The following is a 14,143-nucleotide window of genomic DNA, read 5'->3' as shown; positions in this document are numbered from 1 at the left end:
ACAGGTAAGCTGAAAATACTGCTTGCTGACTTGTAAAGCAGAACATATTCAACYTAATAATTTGCTGTGCTATGACTCTAATGCAATATTTTAATTACACAATGTCCTTGCACTTCAACAAGGACATCAAAACATTATTGGTTTATGCAACAGAAATATTTTARGATAAAAAATTAGTTTTGATTTTAACTATACACACAAGGACATCTCACAAAAACAGCAGGGAGTACCAGATTTGTTCCTGGAACTGCATTTTGCTTCACTAAGAGAAACAGACATTCCATGCTAAAACAGCATGCAGCTAAAACCAAAGAGTAATTCAGTATAACAATGTGAGGGCTATCTGACTTTCTTAATTTAACCAAGAGACTTAAAAGTAGAGAAGTATTTTATCAACCTGAACGATAGTGATACTTAGCTAGAAGTGCAAAGTCTGAAAAAGACAAACAGTAGTTCTATCTTATARCTGATAAACACTGATCCATTCCCAGATTCTCACATAATACCTRAAAATAATTCTATGTCTGTAAATAAACAGTTACAGATAAATGGGAAAAGAGATGTAGAATCTGCCAAACATAGGTACAGAATCATCACAGATGCTGGGATGATCCTTCCACAAGGATCATTGACTCCACTCTTAAGTATCCCCATATGGTGATTGAAGTAACAACCTTTATGTTCTTAGCACATGTTCTAACCAACTGAGACTACCTCAAGGTACAAACACATTTAGAGAAGGAAATCTATAAGATCTTTAAAAAACATCTGCACCCAAAATATTTAACTTTTACACAAGCTAACAAGCACCTCACTTACCTTGGTTTGGTTGCATATTCATGTTTGGTCTGGGCCCATAGTTGCCCATTGGCTGACCCTGGCTCATTGTCATCTGATTCTGCACTGGCATACTCTGTGATGATGGCACTGAGTGATTATAGCCACCCATGGACCCATGGCTACTTGAAGGCATATTCATGGAACTGTTYGTCATATTGAGTTGGTTAGGTCCAGGTCCTTGCATAGGCATATGGTTGGGTCCTTCAGAAAGAAAAACAGGGAAAAAAGTGGTACATTAAACATCATAAAACCAGGTAAAAACAATCATACTGAATCACAAAACTAAAAAGAAGTCATTAAATGAAACTACGTTAAAAAAGATTTATAATACTTTGCATGTGATTTTCCCACTTTAAAAATAACAAAGTGAACAACAAAGTTCATCTCTACAACAAAATACATCTTCTTTTGCTAAGCAGCTAGAGCTACTAAAAAAAAGTGAAAATTATCACATAGCTCATCTTCTATCCAAGTCATGCACAAAAATAGTCCTTCAGTACCTGCACAACACAGCCTGAATTCCAATCTGAATTACAGGAGAGCAGTATACAGCCAACTTGGTAACTTAATCACAGGTGTAAATTGTTACAATACCTGTAATATTTCTGTGTATTTGAACAACCCACACTAGACAATTTTTTGAAATGAAACAATTTATTATTATTTTTAAACTCTGGCATTATTAACATGGTAAAATAACACAGAATCATAGAAACATTTTGGTTGGAAAAGACCACTGTGATTGTCAAGATCAACAACAAATTTAGCATTGCCAAGTCCACCACTAAATGCTAACTTAGGCTGTGACTTTCACTCAAATGATTACACAGCAAMTCATRAAAGMGAAAGATGRCARACACTCCATGGATCACTGATACAACAGCAAAGGCTTTTATGGAAAGCCTGTGAGTCAAAYTCATTCTTCTAYAGAGCTGTTTTAATGGCCCTGTAGATAAAAATCTAACCAAAAGTTGTTCATGACAAGGAGACAACTCCTGAGTTTATCTCCTGAGAAGGGAAAGAGAACAAATCTTCGTAAGTAAGACATAAAGGTGCTTTTTTCTGATATTTCAATCATGACTTTTTTATAAGAATGACATGTAAATAGAAAGCATTTAGTGACCTGTGTTGGCAAACATGTCACCTTTGCTGTGCATCTGTAAAAGAACAACCCTAGAAATAAGAGAAAGATGCAAAGAAAATAACAAAATGAAAACTTTACAATGTGCTGCATTTTTCCTACTTGTAAATAAGGTGGGAAATTTCAACCCAATAAAAAATCAATACTTTTGATTTCTAATGTAGCTAGCATTGCAATGATTCAGGTAGCATGAGACAATGCAGAATAAAAATGGATGAAGGTCTGTTTAAAATTTTTGATCAAATACTATATAGCCAATATTCTGCAAATGTATTTGCAGATTACTAGAGTGGGAGATGACGACTGTAAAAACAGACACCAAATTATCAGCTCAACTTGTGAAGGCGCAAAGGAAAAGCAACCTGTTTATACACCCATGAAGCCAACAGCCTCTTTTCACCTTTTATTTCYCTTCTTCCTGACAACACAGGTTGAATTTGGATTATTCTCTAAATTAAATCTACTCTCTATTTTAACAAGTACAACATTATAATAACATTGGGTCAGTTTACTCATTACTTTAGGTGGGATAAGTGAACAGCTACTAGGACTAAAATCAGYAAGAGGTATGACTGGATAGAACTATGACAAGTAAAAAAAGTAAAGTAAATGCAAGGATTATGCCTATGACAAGAACCACACAAGACCCTAGGAAGGTATGTAGGACCAGAGGACATGACAGACTTGGCTGACTGTAAACAAGGCAGAGTGTTGATACGTATCAAGATTTCACCAAGAAGATGCTGCTGTTGCTAAATATGCCACAGGTTTTCTGTTAAGAGAAAACTCTTCTTAGAGAAAACTYTAAGAAGAGGAATCTAAAAGAAACTATGCCACTAGAGTTGTAGGAAGGCACTGATTTGTTTACATATTTCTAAGTGAAAATTCAAAAAAAAGAAGAAACATACACATACCCCTCTGCCTTCAGATGTAAACAGCTCTGAAGTCTTTGGCTAATGAAAAAAACTGCACTGATCAAGGATAGAACGAAGGCAGTAGAATGACGACACAGAGAGCTGCAATAAAGTCACAGAGAACACTAACTGACTGAAACAAAAAGATGCAGCAGATAACAATGATAAATTAATACAGCCACTAMAGCCAAAGTGAAGAAACAGAGCATAAGTTCAAAAAACTTTATCCTCCTGCCCTTTTCAAGACACCTTACTGAAATGAAACACAAACCTATTTTGTCAAGAAAAGTGAAAAAGCTGAAAAAGGTATCATACATGCAGTTCACTGTTYCTGCAAAACAAGGTGAGAAGAGATTACTGAAATATACAAAGGCAGGTCCACACAACTATATAAAAAGTAATTMAGTGAATAGAATTATGCCCACAACAGATTACTACAGATGTCTATATTGTCCCTCTTCAACACTGCCTAATTCTGTGATAGTGAGAACATGGAAAGAGTTTRATTATGAAAATGTGAGATAGTTTCTAACCACAAGTTCAATTGTGAATATGCTCTTAAGTAAAGCTATGGTGAAGAAAAGCTTCCTACTGTAGTCTCAAGCAACTATTGCAGAGCTTCTAGAAGACTACGTCCTTAATTTCATTCCTAAGAAAAGGAAATGAAGGAATACACAGGGTTAGTKCCAGAAAGTTAGGACCTGGGAGGGGTTTTGTTTCTTTCTGATTAAAGGAAGAAATTGTCAATGATAGATTTCAGAGAGTTAGACAAGCACACAGGGGAGTRGTTTTTTAAAAACTGGTAATGTAAGAAGGAAAATGAGGAAGAGAAAATCATTGCAAGAGATAACCTGAAAAAATAAAACACCTCTATAAGGCTGCTTTAGACTTCACATCTCAGGTAGCACCAGAACAGGAAAAAGCACTCATAAGAAAAAGCTGTCACATGAAATGCCAGGCATATGTATTTCGTGCGGTCAAAATCAGAGGATTTGTTAGTCAGAAGCTAGAAAACAAGGACAGTGAAAAAGCTAAGACCCCAGTATCAAACACCTTGCAAATGACAAATAATAAAAACACTTTCAATATAATTTTTTATAGTCTGTCAAAACACTTCATGGGGGTCTCTTGCGTATAAGGACAAAACAATTCATTTTCTTTTTTATACGGAATGAAATAGGAAGAAGAGAATATGAATGAACTGTGAATTAATGAGACATGAAGTATGTATCTCCACTTCAAGTAACTGCTTTGTAAAGTATAGTATAAACTATACTAATTATATATTATATATAATATACTAATTATATTAATCTACTAAGTATAGTAAATACTATACTAATTGGATTTGTGTTRTAATAAAGTTAGCAGAGTAAAAACAGAAGTCCTGTTTCCTCTTAACCACCTATGCACAGCACCTTACCTCTGAGAAGCTGTAATCTAGGCTAAGTACATTASAGACAACATTTGCAGGAAGGAAAGAAGACTTTGAAAAAACTTGGTGGGAACACATAAGCACCTGCATTGTAGTTTAGAAATGTTATTCCCCAATTTACTGTTTCCACTAAAACTGTCCAAACCACACACCGCTTGTTTGCTCCCCTGTCCCTCCTTTCCCTCTCCTGTGTTGGACTGCAGAGAATTGGAGGCACAAAAAGTAAAGATTGCAGGTTGAGATGACAACAATTTACTGGAAACAGCAATGAAATRAGAAGAACAGTAACASTATTAGTAACAGTGTAAATAGCAATAAAACAGGAAGAATAGTAACAGTAACAGCATACAACCACAAGGAACCCGTGACAATATCCTCCAGGTCAGGATTATCTCCAGGYCCTGGCCATGTCTCCTCCCCACTACTGCAAAAATTAGCCCTGTTCTGGCCAGAACAAGGACAACCTGTGATTCAGAAAAATCACCTATCAGTGCCAGGACAAAGGCTGAAGCCTACAGGTCTTACCTTTTAACTTTTTATATATRATAAAACAAGCCCAAGAAATTAGGAAGGCAACCTGTCATCAGCATAACTTAGTTCATCATCACCTTCCAAATCCAGACCACCCTTACATCACATCACAAAGTAATCACATCTCAAAGCAATTCTTCAGACAGCAATTTTTTCAGCTAAAAACCACAATCTGTCACAGGTACAAATAACACTCAAGTGTATCACAGGCTGAAAAAGGTCTGTCACGACTGTCTTCCCTGGCAAGAGGATGCAGACACACATGTGTCAGGGGATGCAATTAAGGGCCACAGCAGCACTTGAGATGCTGTATAAACCAGGACACAAGTACAAGAAAAATCATCCTTTGCCCTTCAGGCAATGGGACAGGTCTATAGTAGAACTTCAAGATTGCTCATGCCCTGATCATCACTAGGCAGCTCTTCTAATCCTCTCGTCAACCCTTCTGCCCATACTAAAGTCCGTGGAATCTGATGCTCAGGTAATACCTGAAATCCTTAGCTGGTGTTTTTAAGAGCTTGCATTTTGTTTTTTCCAGGCTGGTCAGCTGATTTCAATCCTAGATTCTCTCTGTTTACAGATTAGTGACTTTACTTCTTTTATAGAGATCATCTCTACAGATATTTAAGATTTTGTATCTGGTTTTTATTACAAATGTCTGTGTAACTTCAGAGTAAGTGCCCTAAAACCAGAAAGCAAAYGCATACAACTGCAGAAATTAGTAGAAATAAGTCTCTGTGAAATACAGAAAGGCTCACAAACAGGTAAACTAACACACACTTGAAAAGATATGTATAATTCAGCTATACACTTAACGAGATGATTCTGTTTCCCTTTWTCCAACGCCTACCTATGACATGATTTTAGCATGCCTTTCCAATATTAGAGATGCCCTCATCCTAAGCTGTTTATCTTCACATCCTCAGAGACAACTTCAAACTGAGAAGGAAAGAACAGACATTCAACAAAGGGAATATTTTGGAAGAAAGGCTAAATTAAAGCTTAGCTGGAAACTGTATTTAAGTATCTGTCTAGGTGAATACCAAAACAAAGCTATTTACCTTTCACATATTTTCATAAGAGCTCTTTTCTTATTCTATCTAATTACAAAATATGTATGTTTAAGGAGTGACTTTTCTCCCCCTGTGGCTCTRCAGTGAAGTCATTATGCTCACATTGTGACTTAGTAATCCTTCTTGCAAAAGATCACTATAATAACAATAATATGATTACACTTGAGGGTCAAAGAGACTGATTCTTGAGAGGCAATGYTATTCTCCATGGGAACTGATGGATCTTAGACAGACAAAGGACACCATAATCAGAACATCTCTGCCCTACTTAGGGAGCAGCATATGCTGCTCTTTACACTTCCACATGCAGACCATGACCAACATGCATGATGAAACCAACTTCTCTAGATCTTTTACCGCACTTCTTACAAGCTCTGGATGCCATTCAGCTACTTTTTCAGAAAAACTGACATTATCAACTCAATTTAATCAGGATTGGCACAGTTAGAGATTACTGCAACTGTTATATTTTTTACTTTATATTAAATTTTGCACAGTTATTTACTGTGCTTGCTGTCATGAAGGTTATCCTTGTCACCAGTGAGAGATGAATGTTCCAAAAATCCTTTGACAGTAGTTTCCTTTCCTGAAAGTACGAATACCTTGAAGAGCTTTTGTATGAAAAGTTCCTCCATAAAAAGAAAATAATAAAAAGGAAGGGATCCTGAACAAAAGCAATCCTGGGAATGCAACTTTAAGCTGAAAGCCATTTCACATGAAACAGGCAGTATGATTTTACAAGTGGAAATTCAGGAAAATAGCCTCTATATAAAGAAGCATGCTCTTCCATGGCCTACTMCATTCTGATCTGACTGCTAAAGGGAATAGTTACCCCAAAGACAGTATTGGTAGGTACAGTGTGTAATTTTATCATCCCTTCTCTGCTTTGTTTCTGTCTTCCCAAGTACTTTACTTTTTATTRCAAAACAGGACYGCATAGAAACTGACTTAAAATTTACACAYAGAACAATAATCTGGAAGCCATTTCTTTACAAATCCCTTACAATTCAACACATCTTCAATAATAAAGAACACAGGGGATTAGTGGAAGCTGTATAAAAGCAATCTTTTTTTTCTCCTTAAACATTTACCCAAATCAGAAACACCSTCTTTCAGACGTATCTGTTTTATTATTATCTAATTATTTAGCTACAATGATTTCACATTATCTTTTTATGGAAGGATTTGTGTTCACTCAGCCACAGGCCAATACCTTCCYCCAGTAAGCCCTCTAAAGCCAGCTGTACTGCATGGTTTCAAACAGACTAAATTTAGCCAGTTCTGTTCATCAGAGGAATGCTGTGTGTCAGCTACATCAAAGCCCAAGGGCAGCCTGATAAACACTGAATACAGGTCACGTAGCTCTGTAGCTAACAAACTCTAAGAGAGCTTGTACTCGGGGGCATTCAAAGCAGTTTTGTCATCAACAATCTAGTATCCCTTGAGCCCCCATGTCGTTTCAGTTGCCAGGCAACGCTGGTGTTAATGTCTTAGAGGAGAAAAACTTACCAGGCATCTGGCCGTTCATCTGGTTCTGCATGTGTGGTGCAGGAGGGCCCCCACCTACCATACCATCTGAAGACATGTTGTGCGAGCGCGGGGGTGGGGGAGGGCCGCTCTGACTCATCCCGCCCGGACCCATAGGCATATTCTGTGTGGGTGGCTGAAAGGAGACAGTTTAGTCAAACACGAGAAGCAGTTAGTCTGACAAATATATTATATGTACATAATCTACAGCACTTGCCTATACTGTTCAGCGGCGTATGAAAGAAAGCGCTGAAACGCATTTCTTTCTCTTTCTGACATGTTTAACTCCTCCCAGTATCAATTCTGGCAAAGTCTTTAACATTTTAATCAATTTAMCATGAAGTATTACACGTAGACAACACCACAGCACCTTTGAGCACCACTTTAAAATTAACAAAAAAACACAAATCAATGCCTCATTAAAAAATTACATCTGAACAGTTTAAGAGTGCTGGAGTTGCTCCCTCACACACACGCWAAAGCTTTCCTTCAACAGGGAAATAAGTCTTCACTGTAATTCTCTCACTTCAACAATTTGTTGCTGTTAACAGAGCTTGCACCGGGACAAAACAGGTACAACATGAGATGAAAGCCTCTGAATGCTCATAGACCGGTAAAAAATTTGCACCTGGGTGTGGTAAAACGCTAGCGATCTCTTCCCTGCTCTCCCCAAAAGTGATGAAGGCCTAGTTCGTAATTCCGTGCCAAACACCCCCTACAGACTGGAAGCACATTAGTGCTGGCCTCCAAAGGTCCAGAGACAGCTGCCTAGAAAGGATGTTTTTGGCAAATTTCCTAATGAAATTGTGAGGAAAATAACTGAATAACCTTGAGAGTTCAAAGAGGGAGAGCAAGAAAAACAATAAATACAAAGGGGAATTTTACTGGTAGGTTCTACTCACAGCAATGTAAGGAGACATGGAAACTGCTAGTAGCCAGCTTTGTTTTCCTACTAAAAACACCTGTGAGACTCTACGATCCTCCTCACATACCTTAGCCAAGCACTTTCAGGGGAATAAAAATCATCTCTGTGAGAGCAAATGCCTGGCTCTGGCTTTTGAGGACTCTGTCTACAGGTTATAACTATTCATGAAAAACCCTCCTCATGAGACAACCACGTGTGTGTTTTTCAGCATTTCTCCTCATAGACAGAAACAAGGGGGTGAACCCTAAGTTCCTGTCTAGCCCAGTCCCTGCTTATGCCTATACTATTCACCAGGAGGTTCATAAAAACAAAACACAATACAGTAGTAAAGAGTAAGGCTTTTCCAATGAGTGTATGTTAGAGATGGTAACAGCAGGGTAACACAGACACACACATATTCACTTGCATGGAGAGGGAATAGTAGTAATTTATTGTCTTAACATTTCTTCAAATAYCTCAAGCAGGTATTATTTTCCCTGCAGTACTTTAAAAATTCCTCAGGAAATAAGCAAAGGCGCTTTTTTTAGCAGGAAGAAGGAAGGAGATGAAGAAAAATACAAGCAAATAGGCAACTTCTATTACTAAATTCCTTTCATTCYTCCATGATGAAGAGAATGACATTTTATAAGCGAAGTCCCTTCCTCAGCCTATAGAAGTGGCAGAAGGCAGGGAAGGTGAGAGTGAAAGGGCAGCTCTACTCTCTGAACATTGAATGCTGCTCCATTTTGCTTGTTTTTCCTCCACTAGCGAGCAACCAAGGCAAGGCTACTTTACCTCAGTTAAATCTTCCTTCCCTTCACCTTCAAAACTTGCTATCAGGCTAATTTTACATCTAACAGAATCTAACAGAAATTATCCAAAACTGATATGCAAACAAATGAACAAAAAGGAAAACAGACTATTTTAATTTGTTTTGGAAAGTATGTTTAGGAATACTGGCAAAACCAACACACTTGGTACCTCCAACATGAGCAACCAGACTGTCCCATGTCAGCCTCAGAGCAGTCCCATGCCAGCAAACTGAGAGCAAAGTCAAAAATCATCCAGGCTGAAATGTTTTCAGAATTAATATGAACCTCTTCAATTCCAAGTATAAAACATTAGTAAGTCCAATGAAGTGGTAAAGAAAATTAGCTCATAACTAGGTTTTAGCTATCCTGCATATGATATTGCACAAACACAGCTATGCCTTTATCCGTGGAAAGATGGACAAAAAAGCTGCAAGAGTTATTTAGACAAAACTATATATTCCAACTCTGTTTAGTCTGGAAGTCTTCAAAAAACAATTACCCTTCAAGAAAAATACTGCAGCTATCAAATAGACAGCATGAGAGAGTACAGACATGCAAGGAAAAAACAGGGGGAAAATATATTAAGGACTTTAGATACAAAAACCTGCAAGAGACTTCACAAACCACAGGATATTAAAGAAAACGGAGGGAGCAATTAAAAACACTCAAAAAGGTATCAGCAAATAACTCATCAAGAGGAGCTTCTGGATATGGAAACAGCCCAAAGACTTGTGTGAATCCATATCAGATGGATGAAAATAATACAAGAAAAAGGACCGAGCTCCTCAAAAATTCAATCATCCATTAAAACCAACTACCCTATCAGATGACTAGAAGGCAGACAAACACTGTACCTCTAAAAAAAGTAGTAAGAACAATTCTAGGAATTATGGACCTGTGAGMCTTGTTCCCTGAACTACAGGTAAAATGATGAAATAATTAGACTATCATAAAATTCCAAGAATGACAAATAAGAGTTAGTAAAGTGTCAAGGTAGTAAAGTCAAACCTAAGATTTTTTTTWAAATATAAATTAAACCACCCAGCTGCATAACTAWCGAAAACTTCTTAACACAAGTTTTTTGACAAAGCGTTTTAGAGCAATACATTGTCCAAGGGCATTGATCAGAAACTGCCCAAAGAGAAATTCATGAAGTTCAAAGAGTAAAGGAACATATGAAGGTCTCCTGACAATATTTCTTGGTAAATGTCACTATGGGAACATATTGCAACATTACTGAAAYGGGAAGAAAGAATAAGCAGAAGGTGCCAAGTGAAATTCAACASGCATAAATATATGGCAATTACACCGGACTGTGAACTGCTATCTTCAGAAAGAAGAAACTCCTATTGCCATTAATCCAGAAAAAAACTAACAAACACAAAAGAGCTGACCACAACCCAAACAATTTGGTGAGGAAAAAAACCAAAACGAAACAAAACCCCAACAATTTGGTGAGGAAAAAAAAACAAAACAAAACAAAACCCCAACAAAACAAACAGAAAATTCAACTTCCCATGAAATCTATCCATAATACATGTGGTCACTTTCTKTTTATCTTCAGTATTTTGTAATATCCAAAGTGAGGTAGTATATTAAAGAAAAAATGACAATGTATCTGTGACCATAATATATATTCAGTTTGGGGAAAGTAACCTCAAAAAGGTACTGTAAAAWCAGAAGGATGCTAAACAGGCAACCAATAATTAAAAACCTTGAATGCTTACATCTGAAACGGCAAAAAGGACAGATTTTTTGGTTTTACATATGAAGAAATTTAACATAAGAGGATATGACAGAAATACAATTTAATGTATGATTCATACAAAAAGTAGATCATCCAATTTATGGTTTAACAAGAAAGAAAACCTCAGGAGACTAGTCAGTAAATTGAAGAATAACATTAAATGTWCAAGACACCATATAAATCACATAAACCTGAGGTATTCATCAACACAARACACTAGAACAAAGTTTAAATAAGATTAAGAGATTACACATACATATATGTAATAGAAACAGTTATATAGGATATTATATAGGATATTTTAAAAGTGCAYTACAAGCCTTTGTATCAGATCATAAATCAATCACTACCTGATAGTAATTAAAATGAAATGTTCTCCTGTAGATATAATTATTCCCCAGTGAAATTCTTCCAGAGTTTTTTTTAGTGAATGCAGACAGAAGAAAACAAGAAAAAATTGTTTTTAAATGGCAACTTCCCGATTTTTGTTGGAGTTGATCCAACTTCTCTAAATTAACTTTAATTTAAAAACCCCACAACAATAACAAAAAAAATCCCACCCAGCCACACGAACTAGGTTATTTAACCTTTTTTGTTCTTTACAGAAGCTAAGGAAATTGGCTACCCCCAGGAACATGCCCWACATGTGGCAATGACTTTTTAAAACAGAAATGATCACACAGTATTCAAAAGAAACAACCCACCCTTCGTGAAAGGAAAGGCAACCCAAAATGAGCCCTAGCCACTGAATCTAGATATGATGGGTGAAATGACAGCCAAATATAATCAGGCTAACAGAACCAAAGGAAAGGCTGCTACTCTTCTTTTGCTGGATGTATGACAAAAAGAAATGAAAATTAAAATCACCACTGATTTTATTACAATTATGAAGTAGCAAACGTTAAATATTTTACTATCGGTAAAAAGTAAAYTAAAGACTTAGAAGATGTTAGACATAGCTTCACTTGCTAAACACTAATTTTTCGCTCATTTCCCCAAACATACAGATTACATTTACAAGTGCTACGAGCATTTAAAATTTATCAGAGCATGAAAAAAAAATAATTATAAGCTATTTAGTGCAGCTCTGGAAATCTGAACTGGAAAAAGAAAACTGAAACCGACCCAAGAGTTGTAACTAAAAAAAGAGACAAGGAAAAAATACTAGATTTTAACTGACAACTTTCAGCAAACAAAATSCTACTAAATCCAAAACTTATTTGAAAGCATGCATTAAAGACAATAACTACACTGCATTTTTAGAGTATTTTCTTTTATTTTAAAATAATAAATTAGAACAAATGCAAGACAGCAACAACAAAATCTGCCATGGTRAAAATGTACACCTGAAGATGCTAAGATTTCTTCTTACCATCAACAGCAGGTTCAAAGATTTATTTATGGAGCATCTACTGTTACAAAAACTGATCTGAAATACGCACTAGTCACCAGAAAAATGCAAAAAACAGAAAATACGTTAATACGCATTCAAACACAATATTGCTTATCAATACAGCTAGTGATAGGTATTTAAACAACACTATCAAAAATACGATGATAAACTAGATAGTCAAAAATACAATAGTTTGAAATTCTCTTAGAATAACAATTAAAAGCTACAGGTAATGCAAACATAAATAGCRTACTTTTCTTTCCAAGAGAAGCCCTGATTCAGGATTTAATCAATCATCTTTGTTTTCAGTTCTCAAATACCATTTTCTGCAAAGCAAAACACCCCATCCCAGGGGGTACTCTGCCCTGCTTGTATCACATTGCTAATATCACAGGACCTGTCCCAGTCTCAGAGAGCAGTACTCTGTTGATAGGTGGTGATGGCACCTGTGGAGTACTTACCGAGGTGTCAGACTGGGAAATAAGATCGTAAAGGAATACTGTTTTGAGATTTGATAGAGCAAAGATTTACTTAATTGGGTTATGACTCTTCTACAAGRTACAGGGTATTCTAGTATAGAGTGTCTTAAATGAAAAAATAAAGAGCCTGTATCAATTCTCAGCAAGTGTCATATTTGGGAGTAGAGAGGATTTCTACAGGAAAACCATTTACAAACATGCCTAAATAGTGAAGTTAATTATAAATGTAATTTGTGCTCTCACTGGTGAATTACCAGTTGTGACACTTGGAGTAAGGAATTCTAAATTTAGAATGATAACCAGTTTATAGGTGAAAATTTGATTTAAATCAGTTTCTTCAAAAATCAGAGAAATTTGGACTTAATATTTGAAAAACTGTTAAAATATGTGTAATGTAATACTTAAGCACTCTGTTTAAAGAGGCAATTGGAATCTTTGTTTCAAATTGCATGTCACTGCATAAAAATATTTCACTGTACCAATATTCTTTAACAACATTTTCACAAAATTTCACTCTAAAATAACTGATATCCTCATAGCAATAACTACTCTGATACTTAAAAAAATATTCCCCAAAAAATTCTTAACTCCTGATAGAACTAAAAATTATTTAAATCAGAAATTTAAAAAACTATGAATTCATGTGGGTTTATTGTAACTGACCRTGAATAAGTTAACTGTGGATGTTAACTCAGGGATCACTGAAGTATAGAAACTACAGACAGCTTCAGAGGTGCTCTGTCACTCCCCCATAAAATGCAGTTCCTGTATSTCCTCATAAGCAGAAGCTTTGTGTTCCCCAGCCTCTTGCCTCTTTTGTTTTAAGATAGTTTTATGTTTGGTCTGACATTAACAGGTTTTGCTTGCATTTAGCAACCGRACAGAAATATTCCACCTCTGTTCTAGCTAAAATGCCTTATGTAAACCCAACTAAAKCAGGCAGAATCTTGCAGAATACTCAGAGCACAGCATTTGGGAAACAGCAAAACCATACAGGCTGAAGGACTCAGCACCTACGTTACCAGACTGCCTGGTACAGCTCTTGGGATACTGCCTGCAGTTGGAACAGGCATTTATTGTGCAGATACTGCACTACAGAGAGGCAAATCACATCTCTGAGTATGAAAGAGTCACACTTTAGAGCATACTCCTCATTCAAACTGCCAGCTATTTTTACTGATTTCTAAATCAGCCACAGAACTTCATAGGCAATAGAAGTAGTTTTTTGTGTACAGTGCACTAGCTCCCCGTGTGGACACACCTGATTAACAATACATGCAAATAAAGAACTTAGAGCAATCCTCTGGTTTAAAGTGGCAGCTAGTGGTCTTTGAATTCACTTCTAAC

The 14,143-nt window shown here is 36.4% G+C and overlaps 1 protein-coding gene across 3 annotated transcripts in view; it reads right to left on the bottom strand.

Moving 5' to 3' along the window:
- Window positions 1-14,143, bottom strand: part of SS18 (SS18 subunit of BAF chromatin remodeling complex) — a 43,575-nt gene that overhangs the window by 19,049 nt on the left and 10,383 nt on the right. For all 3 annotated transcript variants that reach the window (XM_057367243.1, XM_057367244.1, XM_057367245.1), the window contains exons 4-5: window positions 7,444-7,597; window positions 820-1,041 (exon numbers count right to left, since the gene is read on the bottom strand). In XM_057367243.1, coding sequence (XP_057223226.1) covers window positions 820-1,041; window positions 7,444-7,597 — 376 coding nt within the window. The remainder of the gene's footprint in view (window positions 1-819; window positions 1,042-7,443; window positions 7,598-14,143) is intronic.

This window comes from Malurus melanocephalus, unplaced genomic scaffold (assembly GCF_030028575.1).
Source record: "Malurus melanocephalus ecotype Western Australia unplaced genomic scaffold, MMel_1.1 scaffold_76, whole genome shotgun sequence".
Taxonomy (NCBI): Eukaryota; Metazoa; Chordata; class Aves; order Passeriformes; family Maluridae; genus Malurus; species Malurus melanocephalus.
This window is presented reverse-complemented; position numbering and strand designations above follow the sequence as displayed.